The sequence below is a fragment of the Electrophorus electricus genome, chromosome 4 (assembly GCF_013358815.1).
Source record: "Electrophorus electricus isolate fEleEle1 chromosome 4, fEleEle1.pri, whole genome shotgun sequence".
Taxonomy (NCBI): Eukaryota; Metazoa; Chordata; class Actinopteri; order Gymnotiformes; family Gymnotidae; genus Electrophorus; species Electrophorus electricus.
The window spans coordinates 29,068,342-29,094,065 of record NC_049538.1 but is presented as its reverse complement, the minus strand read 5'-3'; the positions used below and the strand labels follow the sequence as shown (position 1 = coordinate 29,094,065).

General features: G+C 40.3%; 2 protein-coding genes across 7 annotated transcripts in view; both read left to right on the top strand.

Annotated features, from left to right (window-relative positions):
- The window catches only part of malt3 (MALT paracaspase 3), a 13,453-nt gene extending 7,097 nt beyond the window's left edge, over positions 1–6,356 (top strand). For 4 of the 5 annotated variants that reach the window (XM_027004607.2, XM_027004606.2, XM_035525653.1 and 1 more), the window contains 4 exons: positions 2,078–2,227; positions 3,649–3,803; positions 4,922–5,038; positions 5,358–6,356. In XM_027004607.2, coding sequence (XP_026860408.2) covers positions 2,078–2,227; positions 3,649–3,803; positions 4,922–5,038; positions 5,358–5,690 — 755 coding nt within the window. In that variant the 3' untranslated portion in view covers positions 5,691–6,356. The remainder of the gene's footprint in view (positions 1–2,077; positions 2,228–3,648; positions 3,804–4,921; positions 5,039–5,357) is intronic. The other variant, XM_027004608.2, reaches the window with a different exon arrangement.
- A 1,505-nt stretch (positions 6,357–7,861) lies between these two features.
- LOC113573988 (FERM domain-containing protein 5) overlaps positions 7,862–25,724 on the top strand; it is a 75,451-nt gene continuing 57,588 nt past the window's right edge. The window contains exon 1 of one of the 2 annotated variants that reach the window (XM_027004602.2): positions 7,862–8,263. In XM_027004602.2, the coding sequence (XP_026860403.2) occupies positions 8,162–8,263 (102 nt within the window). In that variant the 5' untranslated portion in view covers positions 7,862–8,161. Of the gene's footprint in view, positions 8,264–15,060; positions 15,107–25,724 lie in introns of those variants that run through there. The other variant, XM_027004603.2, reaches the window with a different exon arrangement.

Here is a 25,724-nt window from a genome sequence, read left to right as displayed (position 1 = left end):
ATGATTTTAATAAGCCTAGTTTTTTTTCCATCAAGCTTTTTTCAGTGAATGCAGTTGAACTTGATGGTAAACGCAGTACACTATAAGATAATGTGCTACTGGTAAGAGTACTATGGGTGGTAGTGCTGAGGCCATTTAACTGGAAAGCCGACAAGGGCAAAATGGCACAAGGTTGTCATTGCTTGCAGTACCTGAGCAGAAGATTGTCATCAGCTTTAACAGGGGCACCTTCCATGTTGACCACCAAGTGAGGGATTTGGCATTGGGGGTAGGCTGCTTGTTAGTTGTCTGATGGGCATCTCTGGTAACATGACATGGCTTTGTGAGTAGGAGCAGCATTAGCGTATGACCTCATTTTCAGAGAATTCACTCTGGTGCTTTGCTCAGGTGGTACGAAACCTGAGAACGGGCCCCAAGCCCAAGATTTCTCTGACATGCCTGTTTTCAGCCTGTGCATTCCCCATCCCACGGGACGCTGACCACATTTGCAGCTGAGCGTAATCTCGCTGTCTTAACCCTGCATGCGACTCTGCAGCTCCAGAGCTATGTTAAGTGGTGTACCTCACTGTACTGCTCCCACAATACATGCCAGCTGTCTGCCAGTGACAGAAATCTTTATGGTCCCCTATATCGTAAGTGTTAAATGAACTAATGGCTGAGAATAGTTTCAAGGAAAAATCCAGCCTGTTTCTCAAAGGCACACACACATATATATATATATATATATATATATATATATATATATATATATATATATATATATATATATATTTATATTTATTTATTTATTTATTTATTTATTTATTTATTTATTTATTTCTTTCTTTCTTTCTTTCTTTCTTTCTTTAGCATGTTTCACAGGCTCTTGTTGGAGGGTCACATCCAGTGTGAACAGCCTCTAACTAATGCTTCCTTCCTCTCAGTTATGATAAAATGGATAACTGATTAAGACATTACTAACTATATTGCTAATACTTAAAAAGGCAGTTTGTTGGTGACTATATTAAAATGCTGATTAATGTTCTGTGGAAGGATTTGTATGCTGCCTTTTCTTCAGAAACATGCAGCTGACCAAAACCAAAAAATGTTTTAAGTTTTAAAAACTAAGTCATATAAAATAAGTCATATTAGTGCTTTGCTCCAATTAACAGCTCTAGAACGTTGAACATTGCAAGTTTACTTTCACCCCTGTCAAGTTTGAGCAACATTTTACTGAAAATGTTCTGTTGATAAGATACTATAGAGAATAAGAAATTAGTTTTCTCGTGATGTACCGAACCAATCATCCTTTGGCCAGTGAGAAAGATGTCTGGGTGCATGACCTCCTCTATCAGTAACACTTCATGTTTTGCTGCCTTGCCAGCATGTCAGTTAAGGAAAGTGCTAGCTCAGTGTTTATGCTACTTGACTAGTAGTCAGAAGGTTGACAGTTCAAGATATTGCCAAGTTGCCACTGTGGGGCCCCTGAGCAAGACCCTTAAATTGTATTACAGTCATAATTGTAAGTGGCTTTGGATAAAAACATCAGCTAAATGCTATAAATGTAAGCCATAGATCTATTTTTGATTGTTGTAAAAAGTGCTATATAAATAACTTTTGAATTTGACTTTGACTCTTTACAGTCATACTGATGCATGTTACTGGTTTTCCTATGTGAGAGCTGTAAATACCACAGAAACTGGTATTTTTCATTTCTGTTCAGTGAGAGGGAACCATAGAGTATCAGATGTAGCACCCAGCTCACCCTGAAGGTTTGGTCCAAGTCAAGTGTATCTTTGACTGACTGATCATTTGATCGGAGATAAATTTGTTGCAAGTGATTCCTGGTATAATATGGCTCTTCATTCTGTTAGATGTATGGATTCCTGCTTGCCAGGCAATTTTTGCATTTGAACATAAGCCATGTAGCCCTCAGTATTCTCCCTGATTCTGTTTTTTGAATGTGAATTTTGGAAATCAAAACGAGTACTTGTTTTTCCAAGTCTAAACAGCTATTTATCTGAGCATGATTTTTTAAATGTTTTTTTTCCCCCCAAGTTTAATGTAGTGGAGAGCTGACCTATTACTCCCTTTCCAGATCTAGGTAAAGACCAGCTGGTGTGTGGCAGGCAGGTGGTGGAGATCAAACACACTCTGAAAGAACCACGGGCACTCACAGATCCTGTGGGGATGGCTGGGCACACTGTGGAGTTTCGGCTGAGGAATGCCTACTGGAGACAGGCTAACGGTGAGATTCTCTCTTCCCAGGAAGCACCGTTGATTGATCAGCAGACAAGTAGTGGGAGTTTATGTTGACAAAGTAGTGAACTGACTACTTCATTTTCCATACAGCTGAGATATATCGTGCCCCTCCAATGCATTCTTGTAGAGGTTCAAAGAATTGTTAAGTCATAAAGCAAATGTGAACTAAATAAGTTAAAGATCATTGGGCAAGACTTTGCTGATTTCAGATTGATGTGGCTTTGGACAAGATGTGTTAGAAGAATTGTAGACATTTTGTGAAACTACAGTAAGGAAACCTCAAAAAACACATAAAAATGGACCTGTACCTGCAAACTTGCATTGCAATCCTGACTGACAACAGTTTAGGTTTCTGTCATTTGTTCTAAAGTTATTATTGGTTGATTATTATTTGTTAATATTGCCAAAGGCAGTTCTGTTTTATTTTTTAATTGTTTTTTATGATAATGAATATGTGAAGTGCATATTATATTGGCAGCAGAGCATGTAATTTGAAATTGTGTGTGATAAAGTTCAACAAGGATTTGACTTTCAGTTTTACGAGGATATTAAGATTAATTTGATGTCCGTAGTCTCCTTCATTGCCACGGTCAAGATTTAAGACATTATAATGAACCAAATGTTTTGAACCATGCTTCAATATCTTGTTGTTTTTTTTTGCCATCTGTACAGTATTACATCATCACAGATACTTCAGTTGTAAATTTCCTAGCCTTGTTAATGATGAAACCTCCAGGAAATTAGTAGAATTTTTAAAAGGCTAATCCCAAACTGTAAAACCCTTCTAACCATTTTCCTTCTAACCATAACATAGTCACCAATACTCTGCAGCTGAGTAAGGCACACGGCCATGTGATGAGGTTGTAACAGCTACAGCACCCAGTTCCTTCCTCTTTAGAGGCTGGGCTGTAGTGTGTTACTCATTACTAAAAATGTTGTGGAAAGAGCTTCATGAATGTGTTTGTCTAGCACAGATGCCTCAATGTTTTGTCACATGGCTGACTTTCGATTTTCGCTGTCTTTTATGGCCATGTTACTGTTTTCTATTTCCACTCCTGGAATGGAGGGCTCGTGTTGAGAGGCTGAGCTTTGCAAACTTGCAAGAGGTTGAACAAACAAAAGGAAAAAGTTGTACTGAATTCTGAAACTAATGTTTGGATTGTCTTCATGCTTTATACTTTACTACATTGTCACAATGTAACTCCAGCCACAGTTGATGCTAAGCCATGTAATTTTCTTTGAGATGGCGAGCACTAAAGCCATTCTACGAACATACCTTGTGCTATGGCTTTGGCAAAGATGAGCACATGGTTTCCTTTGTCTGTGTAGACTTTGTTCTAAGTTATTGTCAGTTTAATTAAAGGAATGACAGTTAATATGTTTGTGGTGGTATGTGTGCTCCACCAGTTCTGCCAGGTCGGAGGTGTGTGGACTTTCCGTGTGGAATTCAGGTGGAACTCAGCTTCTCAGCCTTGTTCTCCAATGTTATGCTCGTGTTTGGCACTATGAGGGACACTGGATCTAAGGCGCAAGACTGCACTGTGAACCTCAGCAGCATACCAGTGAGTTTCCACCTGTCCTCCTCTCTCCAGGCTGATGGAGAACCCAGGTGTAACGTTTTGGGAGGTCTGCTGTTGACGTCATCAGTGTTAGCAGTTGTTTTGCCTTAAGCACCCTCTTCAGTTTGCAGGAGGGTGTTTATAATATGTTCTTTGACAGCTTCATTTCCAAGATGAAGAAGTCCTCTTCTATGAGGGCATAGAGATACATATCTGGTGTCTGAAACCTGTTGGGGCCCACTTTGCTTGACATAAGTACTATTTCAATTTAGTTAACAGCAGTGTTTAGCTCATTACTGCTCATTATTTTGTGACCACTGCAGTACACTAGTTTAGTGAGCTATGTGTCAAGACTTTTAAAGTGTACTACAGTATAAGAAACAAGGGAGCAAGGCACCACAGGCTGGAGGAAGCCGTTTATCTACTGACCTCTAGTGATGAAATGGACATAATACCTTTTATTCAAGTAAATTCAAGCAGTGCAGACCTCCAGTTTCACTTGTGCTCTAATGCCATTGAAGCTGAATTATTCTTGTTTAGTGGTTGGCTAGCCTATGGAAACTGATAGACAATATGTTCAAGAGAAAGATTCAGTTCTTGATATGACAAATTTTAAATGTCAAATTTTCATCTTCAAGGCATTCTGTTGGTCACAGGACATACTTAATTTGATAAGTAAGGCTGTAATCTTTCAATCACTCCAGAAGGCTTCATGTAAAAACAGCATTGTTCTCCTTCAAATTAATCACATGAAAAATCCATTTTAAAAAAGGGCAGGGCATAATTGTTGAACTCTGATCTTGGCTCATTGACTGCATTGGTCGAATTAAAAATGAACTTGACCCTTAATACGGATGAAGAATGTTTTTTAATTTCCCATTGATTTTACATGCCAGGAAGACCTGGCATAGGTATAGTGACCAGTTAAATAGTGAAGCCTTTTAACTGGAGTTATTTATCAGAGAGAGAGAGAGAGGTGTAGAGAGATCGGTTTTTCACTGAGTCTTCTAGCAACAAACTACATATCACTGTCAAAGCCAGTTTTTTCTTTGTATAGGGCATTTTGTAAGTAATATTTCAATGAAAATGTGTACTTTTATGTTGCTCACCTTGGTCTATAGGCAATGGAGGACATTTTCTCAGGTAGTAGCAGATCAGATGAAATGGATTCCCTCCTGTTAAGCAAAGCTGACAGTCCAAACTGCAGTTTAAGACTGTGTGGCCTTCAAAAGCTAAAGGTGCACTTTCTCTCCTTAAAAAAAAAAAAAAAAAAAAATTAAAAATTAAAGGTTTAAAAAATGAAAGCATGTTTGGCATATGTGAGTCTTCACCAGCCACTGTAGACAATTAATATTCCTACACTTCTCTCCTATATATTGGTTTACAAATAAAACTTATTTTAATGTCACATAAATATATTTAATTTCAATATTTAGTATCTTTCAATTAAATATAACTCAAGTAATATTCCAGATTTGCAGGTTGACTGAATAAGGTTTATTACATCTTGCAATTCATGTTATATGATTCTTTTTCCACTCTTCCTCACACACACAGCAGTCACTGGTGCTCAAGGTAGAATTGCACTACACCCACCCTGACAGGAAGCTGCGTCTGACTGAATGCGTGGAGCTGGATGTAGGCCAACCGCTTATAGCTTCCTGTAAGTTCGGTCAGAGGATGCTGGAGGACAAGAGACGTGAAGCCTCACCCCACAACCTGAGCCATGCCTCTTGGCGCACACATTCTCCAGTTCAGCCCCCTCAACCTGCACGGTCCTCCACCCGCAAGGCAGAGAATGCCTGCCACAGCTCGAGTGGAGCTGGGTCTTTCAGCACCAATGAGCCAGTGGAAAATGATGAAAATGACTCAAATGAATTCACTATGTGACATTCCACCGTTTTATGTGCGTTCAGCATACATTCACCTTAGTTTAGGAGGAGGAACATGCTTATATGATTTACTGAAGGACTGGAACAATGGTAAAATTACTAATACAAAATACAAGTCAAACTAAAATTCTACACAAGTTGAAAATGTTTTTTTTTTTAAAGTCAAGAAGTGTGTGTGTGTGTGTGTGTGTGTGTGTGTGTGTGTGTGTGTGTGTGTGTGTGTGTGTGTGTGTGTGTGTGTGTGTGTGTGTGTGTGTTCGTGTTCGTTCGTTCGTTCATGCTGGAAGGCTGAAAGGGTTATGAAGATGTATGGACTGTCCTGCTGGAAAGGAGTCATTACCAGTTCTCAATTAAGCAAACACATATCAATGCATTTATTTATACTTATTTTTTAATCATTTGTATTGTATAATTACTTGTGACATGACTATATAATTAGCTCTTGCTGTGTTGACCAGTGTGATAAATATGTACTATTGAATGGATTTTAAATGAACTTAAGGCCGATGACACATTTGGGACCTTAAACCCTAAAATCACAGATTCTGACTTGTATACTCCTGCTGCCGTTATTGTATTGTGATTTGTAAAGCAGTACATGCAGAACAAGATGTACATGCCAAATGGCATTAAACAATTAAAAATATTTGATCCTGCCAAACAATCAGGTTTTGGTTTATGGCTGATGCTGCTTCTATAGGGTGATCTTGAATGGTTGTTGTATATTGCCATTTTCTTTAACTGGAAACATTAGATATTGTTTTGAACACTGAGCATAAAATCTATTTTACATTTTCATATCCTAAATAAATGCTTTTTGTTTTTTTTAAGGTAACGTTCTGCCTGTATGTTGCTAATTATTCTTTTGGTGAATAGTGTCAGAGCGATGAGAGAGGGCTGGGGTTTACGCTTGCGCCTCCCCGCAACCTGTTCATTAGTTTTAAATAGCTGATTCTGTGTGTATGTTTGGTTTCGTCTTCCACTTTTTACTAAGACTTATAAATATCACGCTTCTCGTGCGTCAGTCTTTTTAGTTTTTCTCCTTTCGTTTCCTTTGTGTATTTTTTTTCTGTCATGCCTGATTAATAGTGTTCATTTGATTTAATTATCTTAGTTTGCCAGTGCTAACATTATGTAAAACCTTGCATTTTACGTTTGTCAGTTAGGTTAATTAGAAAGTACATGAGGCAATTAACATCAGAAACAAGCGGGTATTTGAGATGGTAGCGTTTCACTGAGGAAATACACTAACTGATTTGTTTTTACATAGGCTCGCCTGATAATTACACTGAACACATTGTTTTAGCCATGTAAAGTTTTTCTACATATGCAAATCCTGCTGCATTAACACCTTTAGGTTTTTATTTACGTCGAGTCGGAGACACTAATAACTTTTTTTTGTTGTTTCTGGTTTCACTGTAACATGATATTTCAAAATTCCGGGCTGGGCGTTGGTGAACTCAGCCGCCTATTCAAAACCACCAAATGTAATTAAACTTTGAGAATAGATTTTCTACATGACGTAAAATGAGAATTACGCAGGATTTTCTTTTGAAAATCACTTTCATCACGTACTTAGGAACTACTTTACGTATGCATACACGGACGTGACTTGTTCCTCTTCATAGTATCGATGGAAGCAGGCGTTCGGGTGTAGCCGTACCCGTCTCGGGTAGGCTGTGGCTGCGCTGTGGCATTAAACAGCGGCCTTGGAGGCAGCGGACATTGTCCACTGCATGTTGCACGACCAGAGAATCTCTGGGCGGCGCTAATGAGTCACACATGCTGTTCGCACAATGCAATGGTCTAGTATTGGCCCGGGGACAATTACGGTGAAACCATTTCTTCATTATATTTTGATATTTTGACATTTATATTTACCACCCATGCCAGTAATAAAAGAAAATCATATTCCATATTAAATTTGCCGAAAGGATATGAGTAATTTCAGTATTACTCAACCCTGAAAGTAAAAAAAAAGAAGTTGTCACATAGGAAAGGTTTTAAATCTGGAATGCCAAAAACTCATTCGAAAGCCAAAGCGCTTATTGGGTATCCACTAACAACCGAAGAGGCACCATCCCACTCTTTCATTGTCAATTTTAAAAACGTCTTAGCGGGTAAGCATAGTTATTGGCGTGAAGGAGTGTCAATCTCGTGTCTATGACCCGCCTACCTAGCCAATTTGCAAGCGATGAATGGTGAATAGTGAGCCGCAACTGTACGATTGTACCACGGCGGCTTATCTTAGACGTGGATACGCGAAACATTTCCGTAATAACCCAAAAGCAGCCGAACAAGTGCCGAGCAGGTCACTGGACAAGGATGACTCGTGCTTCGGTTGCAGATTTGTCTGCTGCGGTTCTTCTTGGTGACCGGAGAGTGTGGTCAATGTGACATTGCTTGCTTATATGCCGTATTCAGTTTATTGTTCGGGTCCCCAACGCAGACCAGCAATTGCGTGAGAAGATGTTGAGTCGATTGATGAGTGGCAGTATCAGGAACCTGGAAAGAGAATTTAGCTGCACTGTCAGACTCCTGGATGATACGGAGTATACGTGTACGATTCAGGTAAGTCTTACCACCTGTGTTCGCCACTCAGCAGCGAGACCCCGCCGCAGATACGCTAAAAGCAAGTGCTCTAATAAACCTTTGTTCCGAGCACTAAGAAACGTGCGCAGTGTTTGGTAGCAGCTTCCAGCGCCACAGAACCGTAAACTCATACATTTCTGATCGTCTATCCCAGATGTATATATATGCAACTGTTAACACTACCTTACATATGTATATGTTTAGGTGCAGTATTGTTCAGGTGCATTGGGTGAAATGTGTGTTAGACTTTTGTGGAACAGCTACAGCAAGGCAGCCAAATTCTGCTCTTCTCCCATCACGTTCCTTCGTCGTGATATGCAGTTCACAGAACACACTCGCTCTGGGCTTGATGGCAGTCCTCTAAGGGACAAGCTCTATTCTAACAGAAAATGTATAAGTCATAGTCAGCCTGTCGTAAATGTGTCCCACTGAATACAATTTGCCTGGTTTAATTATTATTATTATTATTGTTATTATTATTATTATTATTATTATTGATAATAATAATAATAATAATAATAATAATAAAATCCCCACCAGAGTCAATGTCTCAGAATGGTCGTTTCAGAGTCAGAAGATGGTCTACCCATGTTATTTTTAAAATCCATCTACCGAGGGGCTTTTTTTAATTGCCATGCTAGTATTACCAAAATAGATTCACCCAAATTCACTCAGGTTTAGGAAGTGTTGGGCTATGTATGTCATCAAAACATCACATTAATTAGGCAGTTTGCAGTGCTGGTCTTCTAAACTGCCCTCTGGGTGCTTGTAAAAACAGGCAATTTAACAGTGCAGCATGGATGACTAGCTTACACTTAACAACACTGGCCATACAAGAGAGCATGAAATCAATGTGATTAGGATATAGCTTCACTAACCCATTACCCAGTTACTTCAGGTATTTCACGTATGAACTGCTTAAACGTAAAAACAAAACAAAACCGTTTTAATCTTGCACGAATTGTCATGAATGACTTTTTTTTTTTTTTTTACAGTGGCATACTCACACACGCACACACACGCACACACACACACACACACACACACACATATAAATATATATATATATATATATATATATGTATGTATGTATGTATGTGTGTGTGTATGTGTATATATATATATATATATATATATATATATACACACACATATGTATGTATGTATGTATGTATGTATATATGTATGTGTGTGTGTTACCTATTACACACACACACACACATACATATACATACATACATACATATATACATACATACATACATATGTGTATATACATACATACATACATACATATATATATATATACATATATATATGTATGTGTATGTATGTATATACACATATATGTATGTATGTATGTATATATGTGTGTGTGTGTGTGTGTGTGTGTGTGTGTGTAATAGGTAATATTTTTTGTTGATTTAAAAGTGTACAGGCATTACTCGATGTATAAAGTACTATAGAGTAATGAAGTCCTAATGCACTACTCCTGATCTCCTAATAGGACTATTGACATTTATAAGAACAATGATCATTTTACACTGTTTGGGCTGACTGCACTCTGATTTTGGGCTATGCTGAACTTTAAATATCTTTGCCTATCTTAAAGATAGTGGTCAACATTAGCCTTTTGTTAATTGAACTATTAGAGGATGTTAGCATTTTTAATTAAAGCACAGTGTAGACTTTGCATAATACTACATCTTTAAATGAACTTATTGGGTTAGATTGCTGCTTCTAACTTCCTGAATATTTAAGGGAAATGAAGATGGATTCAAACTCTTTTTTTTAATGTGAATTTCTGTTCTTTATCTAGAAACAATATTTCATCAAAGTGTGTTAGGTTAAGTTACCCTAGCATTTTGAAAGACATGAAGGCACAGGAAAGCTCATCGATAAGGGCTGTTTAGAACAAGTGATGTAAAGCGAGAGTGATTTCTTCAAACAGAAGACATGAGACAGGGCTAAAGGGTGTACATTGTCGTCGTCCCCTTTCCGTTTGATCTTGCCTGTCTTGAATTGTATCATGTGGTGCTCGGAATGCAGGCAGGGGACAGTTTTGTCATTGCAATCGTCTCCATGACGTCTCATCTCCTGAGACGCACGGGGCAAGGGTGGCATCCAGACGGTACATATTCTACATATTTTCCAGACATTATTGTGATCAGCAGCTCTTGACGGAGGATCAGGAGAGGAAGAAAGGAGGGTAAGTCTGGAAGTGGCTCAGGGACCCCAGGGAATCGGCCTTAGGCACTTGTGAAAAGGGCCATGTGCCTTTCCATGTTATTGCCACAAGCCAATGCTGTATCGACTTGTTGATATTCGGCCATGGTGGGGAGGGCCGGTTTTGTGCCAGTTCCCGTAGGGAGAGCAAGAGTGGAAAATGATCCCAGCACTGACGGCTGTTGGGGAAAACAGCATCGATCCCGTGGCTTGGGAGTGCTGAGGGGAGCAGTGCTGAGTGTGCAGCTCGCCTTGCAGGCAGGTGAGTGCTGGGAGCGGGACAGGCTGAAGCTGGAGGTGAGCCGGGCTGGAGCTATTGGTGGGCGGGGTTAGAGCTTGAGGCGCTCTGGGCTGGAGGCGAGACAAGATGAAGCTGGAGGTGGGCCAGATTGGAGCTGGAGGCGGGACAGGGTGAAGCTGGAGGTGGGCCGTGCTGGAGGTGGGACGAGCCGGTGCTGGAGGCAGGCCAGGCTGGAGCTGGAGGAAGGCCAGGTGGACTGCAGGCAGCAACAGCAGTGCAGGGTCATTTGGCAGGGTGACGTAATGGAGGAAAGGCAGTGACGGTGCTTGGGCTCAGCCTTTGCAGGCGTGGCATTCTCTCTCTCTTTCTCTCTTTCTCTTCCTCTGTCCATTACAGCAGTGTGATCAGGGAGAATGATGCAGCCATGGTATGAGGGGTCCAGGAGAAAGGATGGTTTTTCCTAAATATTAAAGTCCATCCTCCTACAGTTGCTTTTCCTCGGGTTCCAGGGCACCTAAACTGGGAAGTGAGCGGTGAAAGGCAGAACTAGGTCACCCTTTTTCATTTTATCCACGGCTCCTCTAGCTCTTTCTCTGTCCCTCCCCCTAGGTATCCTCTAAAACTGGCACTGATATGCTGATATTCAATTCGCTATGGAATAACTTTTATCACGAGCAGACGCATTATAAAGCACCCGTCGTCCAGAGTCCGTCCTCTTGAGCTGGCGACCAGTAACTGTGCCATGCTGCTGGTGTGAGCCTGAGGACTGAGACTTTCTAGCAGTCACCCAAGGGTCACCAGGCAACAGCTGTCCAGTGCTGTCAATTTCTTACACATCTATTAATGTGTGCCTTTTTTGCTGAGTACTCCCTGGATCTGACGAGGCAACTTTTTAGAGAGTCGGTCAGGAAAATGGGCCTTTCATGTCACTATATATATATATATATATATATATATATATATATATATATATATATATATATATATATATATATATATATATATATATATATATATATATGTATGTATGTATGTATGTATGTATGTGTTCTTAAGGAAATTGCTGATATTTACAATTTGAGTTGCTTGGTAGGTCATTGGTTGGGAAAAGTACTGTGTACTGTTTTGTAGCAAGCTACTACCATAGTAATGTGTCACAATTTTTTTTTTTTTTCCTTTGGGCAAAACAACTGGTGACAGCCCTTTGCTGGAGCACCTAGAGAAACGAAGAAGTGCTGTGTCAGGCTTTTCCATTAACAAGGCTGCACCAAGTTTGCTTGACCATAAATTTTTACTTCCACAATTTATTCACCCTGTTGGTGTGTTGAGGGAACAGAGCTGTCACCATGGGGCTGCAGTCGGGGAGGAATGAGTGAGTTCACTTGTGTATGAGGGCTGTGTATGTGTGGGGTGCGGGCAGGCCAAGCACTGAATGTGTCTGCATACATATACACTAAAGCATTTACATTTGTACATTTGCACTTAGCGATCAGACCCTCTGAAATTTGGTCTCAGACCCCTGTTCTTAGCTATTAGACACTCAGCGCTTGGCTCTCAGATGACTTTCACTTAGCTCTTGGACCTCTGTGATTTTGATTTAGCCATCAGACCCTCGGTGCTTAGGTCTCAGACCCCTGGTGTTAGCTATCAGACCCTTGGTACTTAGCTAAATCACAGATGTCCGAGAGCCATCAGGCTCTCTTCGCTTAGCTATCAGACCCTCTGCACTTAGCTATCAGACCTCTTGTGCTTATCTATCGGTCATTCTGTGCATAACACTCAGACCACCTGTGCTTAGCTCTTGGACCTCTGTGCTTGGCTCTCCAACCCTTTGCACAGAGCTTGTTGTACTTGAAGATGTTGAAATACCCCTGAGGCAGTGCTGGCCTACCTACCCATAATTTCCCGTGTTTCTGCAGCGTAACTCTAATCAGTGCTAACTGGGAGAGCAGTGAGCCGTGCGGATGCGGCTCTGAAATGCGTGTCCATCGCCACATGACTCCCTCCAATCCCACTACCACGCATACAACATCAGTCGGGTTAAACATGCAGCTGGATTGAGAACTCAGAGATTTAAAAAAGAAAAAAAGGTTTTAAAAAAAAGTGATTAAAAAAAAAAATTCTGTTTTTCTCAGGTGGAAGAAAAATAAAGTAGTCACCGAATGAGCAGGGGAGTCACTCAAGCGTGGTTCCAGGGCACATTTCCATGTCTGCAATGAAATCAGTCATTTTATACAATCCCAATGCAAAACTGCAACAGACATCTGATTTAGTACTTTATTATTTAGGTAGTTTAGTGGATTTTTCCTTGTTTTTTATTCAGGGCTGTTTTGTTAGGTGCCCGGGGAATGGTTGGCTGGGTTTTTGCACAAACCTTAAAGTAATACCTTCCCCAAAACATGATATTGCTAACAGTTTCAGATCAGTTAGCAACTTATTCCAAGTTAGTTGCAGAGCGCTGACCTTAAAAATTCTTGTAGGTATCATTATTTAAAGCTGCTCTTCCTTGATTCGTGACATCTCTCCTCGACAGCTAGACACGTTCAGTATTTTACTCTCAAATTATTCCAGTGCCATTAAATGTGATGATTTGGTCAAGTGGATTGTACTGATAAGTATCATAGGAACTATAGGTTGTCTTCCTCATGGATTTGAGGTCGTGTCTTTATCTCTGTAAAAGCCGTTACCTCTGCAGATCATTAGCATGTTTGCTCATCTCAGCTGGGATTTACAGGCAGGTGTTTGTGCTCCTCTCAGCCAACTCGAACTGTTGCTCTGGAAATCATATGAAGAACCGATGATCATGACTAAAATTAGATTTTCTTCATAATCTCTTGGTGGTTTGAAATATTCACATTTACTCAGGGGACTGTGTGTGTCAGAGAGTGGTTGTTACCGTGTGGGATGGTCCGAGTTTAGAGTGGATGTAAAGTGTGTGCGTGCATGTGCGATGTAAATGTAGGAGGGTGAAGGGGGCTCGGAAATAAAGCTGTCAAACTCATAATAATCCCTGGCCTCTAAGAAGCTTTTGCCTTGAACTGCTGAGGCTTAATATGGACGAAAAGTGGTCTTCCTCTTGACTGATTTATTGGGACCAGTAGTGGAGTTCGGGTGCTGAAAACTCTTCTTCTGGTTATGTGGTTTCTTCTAGGAGGCTGAGCAGTTGCTAATCCTCAAAGTGAAGACGTCTTAAAGCAGCTCCCCTGACAGCTGTCATAGCTCAGGAGGAGTTGCAGACGAAGCCAGTCCATTGGGTACGTGGTGGCTTCAGTCTCTGTGAAGGTACTAGGACTCTTCACAGAATCATACTCGTAGTGTTGCATTTGAAAAGGATCTAAAAAAATAATCTAACTTTAAAAGTTTATTCTGATTTCAGTGTTTTACAGCTGTAATAGTATATATTTTTGGTTATATAGGTGTTTTTGTGTTTATTTAAAATGTTATGTTTATTAATATGAAGCTGCATTTAATCATATGTTATTAACACACTGTGTTATTTTTTATCTTTTCAAACATTTGTGTGAGAGTTGGAGTTAGTGGTTTAAATGGTCTAGATTTAGTTCAGAGCAAGACGGCGAAACGCCGTAGTTTAAGACGTAAAAAAAGGTTTACTAGAAAAGTTCATTATTCCATTTTCAATTTTAGCAACACTTTCTTATCTTCTCTTTTGGTGGCCTTCACCTCCAATCATATTCAGTCTGTAGTGTTTCATCTTGCAGTCTGAGTGCAATCAATAAAATGTAATTACCCAAGTAATTAACAAGCTCATTTTGTTTTTCAGTGAATATGCACTTTGTATGATATCAGATCAGTTTCAGTGCAGTGAAAGAAATCTGTTATGGCTGTGGTGAGTTTTAATATTGATGTCTTTGAATTTGAAATTAATAATGATCTAATAACTAACAAATAACTGATCTTAGCTTGGCAGTTTGCTGAAGTCGGCATTGAAACGCTGCAGAATCAGAAGTTGCTAGCCTTGTACACCTTACCAGGAAAGGGATATTACCCCACTTACCGTCATCCTTCTGCAACCAAGCACTTGTAAATAGAAATATCTAAATAAGAGTATGTTTCTGAAAGGCATGGGTTCCCGCTGAGGCAGTGTAACGTACTAAAACGTCTTTGCTCGGATTGAAAAATAGGGCCATGGTTGTGACCTAAATGTTAATAATAAAAAAAAAAGAAAAAAAGAGGCTTTTACCGTGTCTTGGATGTGAGCGATGCATGTTCCTAGTGGCACAAAGATAAGTTCCCTCTCTCTCTGGCTCCTTAATACTTGAGTCATTGTTCTTAACAGGCAAAGGATCACTGAGTCAAACACTGAACCACAGAAGGCTGAAGATCACAGCTGTGAGGTCAGAACAATGCCACCAGAAACTTTTCAATAATTAATTCACTTTGTATTGCTGTTAATGGCAATTTGTAAACAAAATGGTCTGTTTTGAAGTACAAAAGCTGATATATTTTAGAAAAGGTAATTACATTTGAGCGTAGGAGAACTTTAGTTTAGAAGTACAGATACCATTATCATGTCTTTAGTTTTTTCAGAAGCGTAGGGATTCGACCAAACATGGCATCAGAACCATTAACGGTTGCCAGGGTTACTTCACAGTGCTTTGGCCAAAAGAGCTTGGTCACCTCATTTTGGATTGTCCTTTTTACAGACAGTGACCTCATCTCCTCTCTCTGTGTCATGCTGTACCTGACCTAACTGTCTCTTTCCCACGCTGTCTTTCCTTCATCCCCTGCTGATGTAACCCTCCCATAGAGTGTATAACTCTCTCACAAACTGTGTAACCCTCACATAGACATGTATTTACGTTAACCCTTCCCTGTCCTGGCAGTGCGGCATCATATAAGGGAGAGGGGAGTTTTATGCCGTTTTTTAAAAGAATGGTAAAAACACTACTAACACTAATCAGTAGGCAACGTTACGTAAGACTTTTACCTTGATAAAATTATGGGAAGTCTACTATGATTTAGCCTTAAATTAATATTTCAGGGTAACCTAATCTATATGTTTTATATGGTTGATTACCACAGACCATGATTTCTGTACCTGTTGACTTGTAACAATCTTGTATTAAAAGCCTAGGAGCAAGTTTTGAGGCAGTCAGTAACAATTTTATGCAGAGCGACTATTTTTGCAGGATACATTCATGAATTCTTAATTCAGAATTTTTAATCTGTTCAAGCCATTACTATTGATTCTGTGTTCGAAAGTGGGATAAAACTACATCAGAACATTTTTTTTGCTTGACATTCTCTTATGTGTGTATCCTAAGACATTTATTCTGAGAGTGTAATAGTTGCCCTTTGAATATGTGTTGTATAGTGTTGTATTTCAGACATTTATTGACAGAACTCAACAACTGCCTTTAGACTTTCCTGATAAGAGTGTTTTGGCTTAATGGGTTTTCTTTTCCTTTCTAAATACAAAGAAAATTGGTAATAAACCATATGTAATACAAATGTAATAGAAATATTATGTTGAAAATAGTTTATAGATGATTCCTTTAATCCTGGTCCAGTTTCTCATACTGTGCTGAAAATATCACCATGTTGAAAGTCACCCAGTGAGAGAGGTGATTATTTTATAGAGATGTTTTTTTTTTCTGCATTTGTGTGTGTGTGTGTGTGTGTGTGTGTGTGTGTTTATGCAGGTGTGGACAAATAAATACCATATGAATATGTAAAAAAAAACTAATGAAGTGCAGTAACTAATTTTGTCTATACCAATTTTGTACACTTGTGGTGATGGTGTAATATAAATGCTTTGACTGGTGAAAACAGCCTGTAAATATGAAGCATGCTGCTCAGTGTGGTGGCCATATGAAATTCTGTGTACCAAATGACCGTTTTCAAGCCTTAATGAAATCGTGCTGCATGTAAAAGGGGTTTATCTAGGTTGCACAGCCCTATAAGGAAAGTGAATGGAATTCCTCTTATTTAATTCTGGCGATTTAATTGGTCAGCATGTCTTCTTAGGCAGTACCAAACTAATGTCATTGGTTGGCGTGGAAAGCAGACCATGTGTTCTTAAAGTGGATTGGGTAATGTGCTCCTTTATTTGGGCTTTGTAAACATTTTACTTGTCTGAGTAGATCCTGTTGTAATGGCTTCCATTTTAAGCATGTGGTTCACTCTGCATATGACTAGTAAAGTCAGTTTTCCACATACAATCATTAAAATAATTTTGCCAGTTTTTAATGCCACTCTCAGTGGTTCAGAATAACTGATGCCTTTATGTTCGGTTATGCTAACTACATTGCAGTAACATTTGGAATTTCACCAGTGTGGTGTATGTTACATTTATTTGTTAGAATACTGTTAATCAATGGTATATTTATCATGAGTATTGGAACCTGGTGTGTGCTTGTCTTCTGTTGGTCGATGCTTCTTGCACCCATGTGTTTTTCTTTAGCTGCTGTAGTGAGCCAATGCCTCTATTCTGCTTCTGCCATGGAGTCCCAGCAGTATAGCTGTGGTCTGCACTGCTGGTTTGAAGGCACAATGTTGCATCGTCATCATTGCAGCAGTATGGCTGAAGACATACTCCTCTGTTGATCAGGGACTGTCTTGCGTGCGTGTGCACACACACACACACACACACACACACACACAATTTTAAAATAATGTGCCTATAGCAGATCCCAAGCTGTGTGCATCTGTGCTTGTCTCTGTGTGTGCATGGCTTTGTGTTTGTGTGCATGTCTTGGTGTTTGTTTGTTTGGAGGGGGTGTTTGTGTGTGTGTGTGTGTGTGTGTGTGTTTGGCTGACAGCAGTCACGCTGTACTCATCCACACTTTGGCTGTGACAGTGCTATTAAAGCTTTAAGTGTGTGTGTGTGTGTGTGTGGTGTTTAGTGTTTACTCTTTCCATGCTGCTGGGGAGGCGTGATTGGCCGAGAGAAAAGTCATGCCAAGGAGAGCAGGCTTACATCAGTAGCGAGAGAAGGGGGTACGAGATGGAGAGAGGGGAAAAGGGAGAAAGAGAGAAAAAGAAAGGGGGGAGAGAGGACGAGAAATGCTTGTGTTGTAGTATCACACTCAGGCTGGGTAAGAATGTGTCTTCGTCAACATTGTAGTGATTGATATGAAATTTGTAGGAAGGGAAGGAGACTTGGGCTCATGTGCCTCATGGGGAACATGGTCTGTTTGTTGTTGTTGTTGTTGTTGTTGTTGTTGTTATTGTTATTATTACTTCTACTACTATTCTTACTAGAACTATTATCATTATTTATAGGAGGTTGGACAAAACTGTGGAAAGACCACATAAGATTGTAGAAGAAAATAATTGAAGCACAGCAATGAATTTAGTCTCCACCTGACTGATACACTTGGGGTGTTGTTACAGTTTTGAATTTTTATTGGTGATGAAAATATGATAGACAGTGTGTGTCACAGGACAATGTCCTCTAGCCTTTAACATATTGGGGGGGATTACAATAGATTTTGTGTTAAGCTATCGCTTAGAGGAGGTACTGCGTTATGGTCTAGTCTTCAGCACCTTGTGGATTAGATGTTGCGTATTGGGGATTAGAGTAGATGTTGTGTATTGGGGATTACAGCAGATGTTGTGTAAGGTGTGTGTGTGTGTGTGTGGGTGGGTGGGTGTGGGTGGGTGGGTGGACATGGTCAAGATAAAAGCCAATTTTAATTTTTAAGTTCTTGAATCACAAAGGCAGCTGCATGGATGAATGAATATTAGATGGATAGACATTAGTGTAATCTAGTAGTCTGGTACATTCATTTTCAAAGTCACATGAAGCAAGAAATTCTACAAATTCCAACTATACATAAGCTGGGACTGCAAAGAGAAGCAATAGATCTGTAATGATGTGAGAATCCCTGTAATGGGAGTCAGCAGTAAGGCTGACCAATACCAATACAGCAATATATCGTGAATACACACTTATTGATATGTGAATTGATACATTTATGGCTGTGTCAATATTTATGAACGTTTATATTAATTACCCAGTGTGAACCTAATATGTTCAAATTTAAGGGCAGTATTTAAAATGTCCAGCAGGTGGCATCTTAAAAAGAAAATGGATGGTATTAGCAGAAATCAACACATTCATCCAGGAAAACTCATGGAAAAGCAGCTGCACTCAGTCCCTTCAAACATTAGAGCTGACATTTGGCTGAACTTGAGTGGGGAAAAATGTTAATTTAAGTTATAATCGCAAGTGTTTCAACATTTGTGAGTTATATAATATTCATAGTTAAATCCTTTCCTGTTAATGGCAGATTAGAAGCTATATTCAGGAATTCTTTTTTTTAACTTTATTTTCTTTTTGTTACTCTCACCATTACTTGTGGTGCTGGTCTTATTTGTTATTATTTATTCATGTGTCATTGCTAGTAAATAATAATAATAAAAAGAAGAAAAGTATTTCTTGTAACATTTACTTTAGTAAAAGATTATTGAATAACAGACTGTCAGGCATCATATGATGTCTGTATCATGACACACATTGTATTGTGAAGTTACTGGCAATACCCAGCCCTAGTCATTAAGCTCGGCATTGGCTCCTCTTAACTGTGGAACAGCCAAAGAACATGAAGCCTTATAACAGCCATCACATACTACTCGTGATGTAGGTGGAGCCCTCGTGGTAGTAGTTCTCAAATTCAAGGTGATAATTGCCTCATGTGCATTGCAAAACACGAGTGGTATAAAGTATGAAGCCGCTGTAATGCCAACATCAGTGAACCCTTCTGGAAAGATCTGGAGAGTTAGGCAAGTTGTCTCCTTCAACCATTTGGGAACTGGAAGCTTTTTTTTTCTAGAGGCACAGTGCAGTTCATGTGCATGTGGCCATGTAAGAGAATCGCTTGTGTTCATGTGCCAGTGTTTGTATTTCGCCGCCGTATTGCTGATCATCCAATGCTGCGTTGTGCCTTTTTGTGAAGTAGTGACCTATCAGATGAGGTCAGAGGTCAAGCTGAGAGATTAAGAGACACCGTTGCCCTTCAGCATGCGTGTGTACTGGCTGGAGTGAGAAATAGCTCCTGGGTTAACCCCAGGCACTCAACAGCCTATGAGTGTACTGCACCTGTTCAGGTGAGAGGTAGACAATTCAACAAGGTGCAGAGAATGCCTGGAGGACCATGTTTGTTTGTTTGTTTGTTTGTGTGTGTGTGTTGTCCGGAATCCTTTGTTTTTCTGAACTTGCATTTTTAACACAGACAATGTCATGCACTACCAGCAGTCATAACTGCTACAAACCAATTTTCATTGTTTTTAATTTTTAATGTTGTATATCATACTTTATTATTTAACTTTTTTACTTTCCCCAGCATTACTTTCATAACCAAGTTTTCGGTGAATATTTTATTTATCATCTGCTGTCTAATAAAAAGGTTGTTATTTGTATTGTATTTACTACAGGCTGATTATCTACCGCTCTCCTGCCTGTTAGCGCCTCAGCATTCTCACATATCAGACACAGAAAACATAATTAATCACAGAAGAGCTGTGATCATGACAGTCGGCAATAAATAATTCATCCATGAGGGGTCACGCTTAAGTATTATTGTTTTACACATGCCTCCTGTACTTTGCGTCTCAGGGAGATATGGAGTGGTGACACTGTGTTGAATGGCAGCACTAATGGGACTAGAATTCTGACCGCTCAGGGCGAGAGAATGAAGGAGCGGCACTCAGACTCTGTGGCAAGCTGCCGTGACTGGCCATGTCACGTGAGCCGCAGGGCGACGGACCAGGTCACGCGAGCAGCAGAGTGGCCGTCACGTGAACCGCAGGGTGACCGAACCAGGTCATGTGAGCTGCAGCTCAGCCGCTTCACTCGCAGGCAAAGCCCAGGTCTTTCTTCTCTTTATCTCTGCAAGTCTCTCTCTCTCTCTCTCTCTCTCTCTCTCTCCCTCAGTTACTGCCATCTGTTTCTCACATGGTCTCTTTCTCTCCCTCTCTCTCCCCTTTGTCTGCCTTTTTTTCTTCTGACTCTTTGTCCTCTCTGTAGGGTCTCTTCCATCACTGATTGGTCCTTAGCTGCTGAGGTTTCCTCATTTATCTCCAGCTCTCCATTTCCGCAGGTCCCCTTTCTCTCCACCTGCTCTTTCTTTCGCACCTGTATTTGAAAATTGTAATATCTCTGTCATTAGGGAAAGAAAAGGATGACCTGCGACTCCTCATTTTCCAGCTTTCTTGCTGATTCTTTTGGACTATCTGCCTATCTCTCGAACAACCTGCCATTCCTCCACACACTGCCTTCCTTAATCATCTGTGTTTGTGCCTATATTTTCCCACCAAAACCCAGCAAGGGCTAAAGCAACAAAACTGATGTTAGGGGAAGGAATTTGTGGCTAATGAGATGGATTACATCTGGTCCTTTCTTTCTTCCCCTTTCTTGACTTGGAGTGTTCTCTTTACCATTTCCTCCTCTCCATGGGGACGCTCCCATTAAGTCTGGTGAATGTCTTTCATACTAGGCCCTCCAGAAGCAGCTCCATCTGTGAGACTGAATGATTTATTTATGAGGGCTCATTCCCCCAGCAGACACCTAATATATGGCTATTGATTGTAGATTGGCAAATATTGTTTTCACATTACCAGTGCCTCATATACAACATTATTATGGATGCAGACGTTATGTGCACAGGACCCTGCTTATGTCCCACATCTGAGAAACCGTCTAATCTATAATACATAGACTATGACTGTTAACTGCATTGACTTTGATCATTAATAACAAATAATGGATCATAAATAATTTTTGAAAAACAAACATCCGGACAAATAAATATGATCTGTGGATATCAGCATATAAGCTATGTGGGCACCTGCAGACAGACAAAGCAGGATTTTCATACATTTGGGCTAAATCTGTGTTTACGTTTATTTCAGTGACCCACCAGTAGCTATTTGATGTGGAGCCAGAGCTGTTATCCATACTGTTACATGCTGTTATTCATACTGTTACATACCGTTATTCTTGCTATTCTTAAGAGTTAAAGATATCATCCTGTAAAGCCCTTAGAAATAAATTTGAGTTAAAAAAAGTAGAAAATGTCCTATCCTTTATTTTGTAATTCAAGAACATAATAAATGCACTGCTGGATATCCATTAAGAACATAATAAACACACTCCCGGATCTCTGTCAAGAACAGAGTAAATGCACTACCGGATCTCTGTCAAGAACATGGTAAACGCACTCCCGGATCTCTGTCAAGAACATGGTAAACGCACTCCCGGATCTCTGTCAAGAACATGGTAAACGCACTCCCGGATCTCTGTCAAGAACATGGTAAACGCACTCCCGGATCTCTGTCAAGAACATGGTAAACGCACTCCCGGATCTCTGTCAAGAACATGGTAAACGCACTCCCGGATCTCTGTCAAGAACATGGTAAACGCACTACCGGATCTCTGTCAAGAACATAATAAATGCACTACCCCATCTCTGTCAAAAACATAATAAACGCACCACTGGATCTCTGTCAATAGTTTTCCCATTTTTCTTTGGATGGACACCATGCTGTCAAACTAATTAATTTGTGAGGGAAAATCACTAGTGAAGTTTCTCAGTAGTGAACACTGGGTTTGGCAAAATCATTTGTTTCAATAGAGCTGTCAGGATTTGCTGAATTCCACAAACGCTCGTAACTCAACAGCGGTTTAGAGGTGTAGAAGCCCAGACTATGAGAGTCAAGCTGTTTGTTACATTCTTTCTCTTTTAGTCTTAATCTTGCATACAATTCCAGTTACATAATTACACCATTCTAAAACCATTCTGAAACACCAATGGGCACGCGCACACACACACACACACACACACACACACACACTTTGCTGAGTGAGAAAATGATGAACTCACATCGTAGTAAAGATGCTCTGTGTGTGTGTGTGTGTGTGTGTGTGTGTGTTTTCCATCAGTGTATTTACTGTGCTGTGGGCAAGAGTGACTGCTGGATCTCCTGTAGTTCTTGTCGTGTGGACGCTGCAGGAAACCCTTCTACACTCCTTCAAATGAGAGAGAGAGAGAGAGAGAGCCAGCTGTAACTGAGCAGCCATAACTGTCGGGTATCGGGACCATGAGGGATCCTCGAGTGCTGGGAAAAGCAGCATGCCTGGTCTCGTTACTGTGGCTCGCTCTGCCTTTCATCTTTGCGATGATGGGAGTTGCAGTGCTCTGTTTTCCTCAGATGTGCTGTGGTTGAAATTCAACAAATGCTCTTCTGAAAGTTGGGAAAGTTGAGAGCTGGGTGGGTTGTCTACAAGGAACACAGTGGTGGGACGGCAGAACAGCCATTTAAGTGGTTGATTGGACCTTTGAGAAGGTCTTTGAGAAAGGTCTCCTTGACTGTCTTTTCCCCTATAATCATAACATATATACATATAGATTCTGATCTTCTGTCTACATAGAGCGTTATTGATCGCAGAAGAACTTGCATGTGTTGACAGCACCTTGGTGTGAGTGTCTCTCTCATGTCTTCTTTCCTCCTGTTATCATTCTTTAGAGCAGATTGGTCCCACACTGTGTGCATTAGGTGTGGGTGGAAATTGCGTACATGAGAAAATGTGTTTAAATGGGCTTTTGATTTAGCATGTCATGCTTTTCACTCAGTTAATAAACATAACTTTGACAGACTAAGTCAAAGATGAATAGACATTGCTGAATGAAAATGATGCGTAAATAGTATTCAGATAGTATTAAGTATACTACATATTAAGTATATGAATAGTACTTAAGCTGTATTTAAAGTCTATCATGAACGCTAATACATAGCAACTATTTATAGTGGAATGCTGTGTATTACTAATGGCAAACATAGCTTCATATTCGGCACACATGCGTAAAGGTGTTATCGTAGCTTTAATAAAGAACCCCAAGAGGCACGAGCAGGGTTGTGTAGCACATTATTGATTTATTGGTTTAATGTGTTTATTTTATTAGGTACCAATAGCAATACACAACACCTTAGATAACCCAGTCATTCCTTTTCATTCTGTCTTTTGCCCACCAGAGTCAAACCTGCCAGAATCTGTGCGTTCACTTTGCCAGGTATTGCCATGCAGTGAAGGAATTTTAGTTTCATTTTTGGATCAAGAAAGACAATGCAGTATCACGGTTCGTTGCTTAAGGGGAGAGAAGCCTTTATTTGGCATTCCTTTGGGGACTGTGCAAGCTCTGATTCAAGGATATTACAGACCAGTGGATGATGGAGAGGAAAGACTGCTGGATGCTGCCTGGTTCCCTGCATGGACTTGGAAATAAAGGGCTCTGCTAACACTTGCCTGTCTAGCCACAAAACACACAGACTAAGCAATGCCATTTACTAATAAACATGCACACAATAATAATACTAAATATTAATAGACACAATGGCACATACACCACACACACACACACACACACATTTGACCCTGTCCTTACCATTCTCTCTTTATTCCTGGGAATCACCACCTGGCTTCAAGGAAAAAATGTACTGGACTCTCCCCTCCTCTTTGTGCTGCATGACTGCGTGTCTGTGTGCATTTGTGCTGTGCTGTGTGTGTGTGTGTGCTGTGTCTGCATGTGTGCTGTCTGTTTTTGTGCTATGTGTGGACTCTCCATCTCTGTGCCGTGTGTGTGTGTGTTCCATCTGCCTCTCTGCTGTTTGTGTTCTTTCTGTCTCTGTTCTGGGTGTGTGCTGTCTGTCTCTGATGTGTATGTGAGCTCTGTGTCTGTGCTGTGTTTGTGTATTGTGTGTGTGTGTGTTCTCTCTTTCTCTGCTTTGTGTGTTCTCTGTCTTTGCTGTGTGTGAGCTCTATATGTCCTGTGTGTGTGTGTGTGTGTCTGTGTGACCTCTGTCTTTGTGCTATACTGTGTGTGTGTTCAGTGGTTCTTCTGTGTGCCCTCTGTCTCTGTGCTGTGTGTGTGTGTGTGTGTGTGTGTGTGTTCTCGCTCTGTGCTATGTGTGTGCTCTCTATCTCTGTGCTCTGTGTGCACGCTCTCTGTCTCTGTGCTGTAACTGATTAACTGACAGTGTGCTACAGAAGCATATACAAAGATATGCACATTTATTGTGCCTTTTTTTTTTTTTTTTTTTTTTTTTGCATAATTTCATCTGCTATACTCCTTCCCCTTGGGGAAAACAAACTGTAGTGCACATTATAACATCACAAAAGGCTTCAGGTATGTGACTTGTTGGAACTAAAAGTGTGATGATTCATTGACATTTGGGTGGTAAATGGAGCATGGAGCTTCATGCTGGATGAGTAAAACGTAGCTGGGGAGGTTGGTTGATGGGGTTGAGTGCAGTGGATTGCTTCGACATATTTAAAACTTGGTGGTAGTGTGTGTGTGTGTGTGTGTGTGTGTGTGTGTGTGTGTGTGTGTGTGAAAGTGTGTAACATGGCCATGTTCATGTCTTGCCCTGGGGAGAGTGGGGATGAATTCAGGCAAGCCTGGGATACACACGATCGCACATGTGCTCATGCGTGCACATTCACGCACGCACACACATTTATAATTATACTCTGAGAAAATTTAAGCAAAATACTCGTTTTTGCATCTTCTACTTTTTTCATGAGACCATTATTTACTTTTATTCAGCTATGCCTATTTACTCTCACAGTTAACATAATTCATTCAAGAGCTTTAACATGTTTTCTCATGAATAAAATTTCCAAAAGCACATAATAAGGTCACCATACCTTAGCATACACACATGTTTTCTGTGGTAAGTTGCACTTAAACACACAGCAAAGACTGCATCTGATTGCAGACAAGCACATGTGTTCTGCCCCTGAGCGAAAGGAACTAACTCTGCAGTGGTAGCTCAGTGGTTAAGGTACTTGACTTGTATTCGGAAGGTTTCTGATTCAAGCCCCACCACTGCCAAGTTGCCACTGTTGGGTTCCTGAGCAAGGCCCTTAACCCTCAATTGCTCAAGTTGTACTCAGTCATTAATTGTAAGTTGCTTTGGATAAAAGTGTCAGCTAAATGCCGTAAATGTATC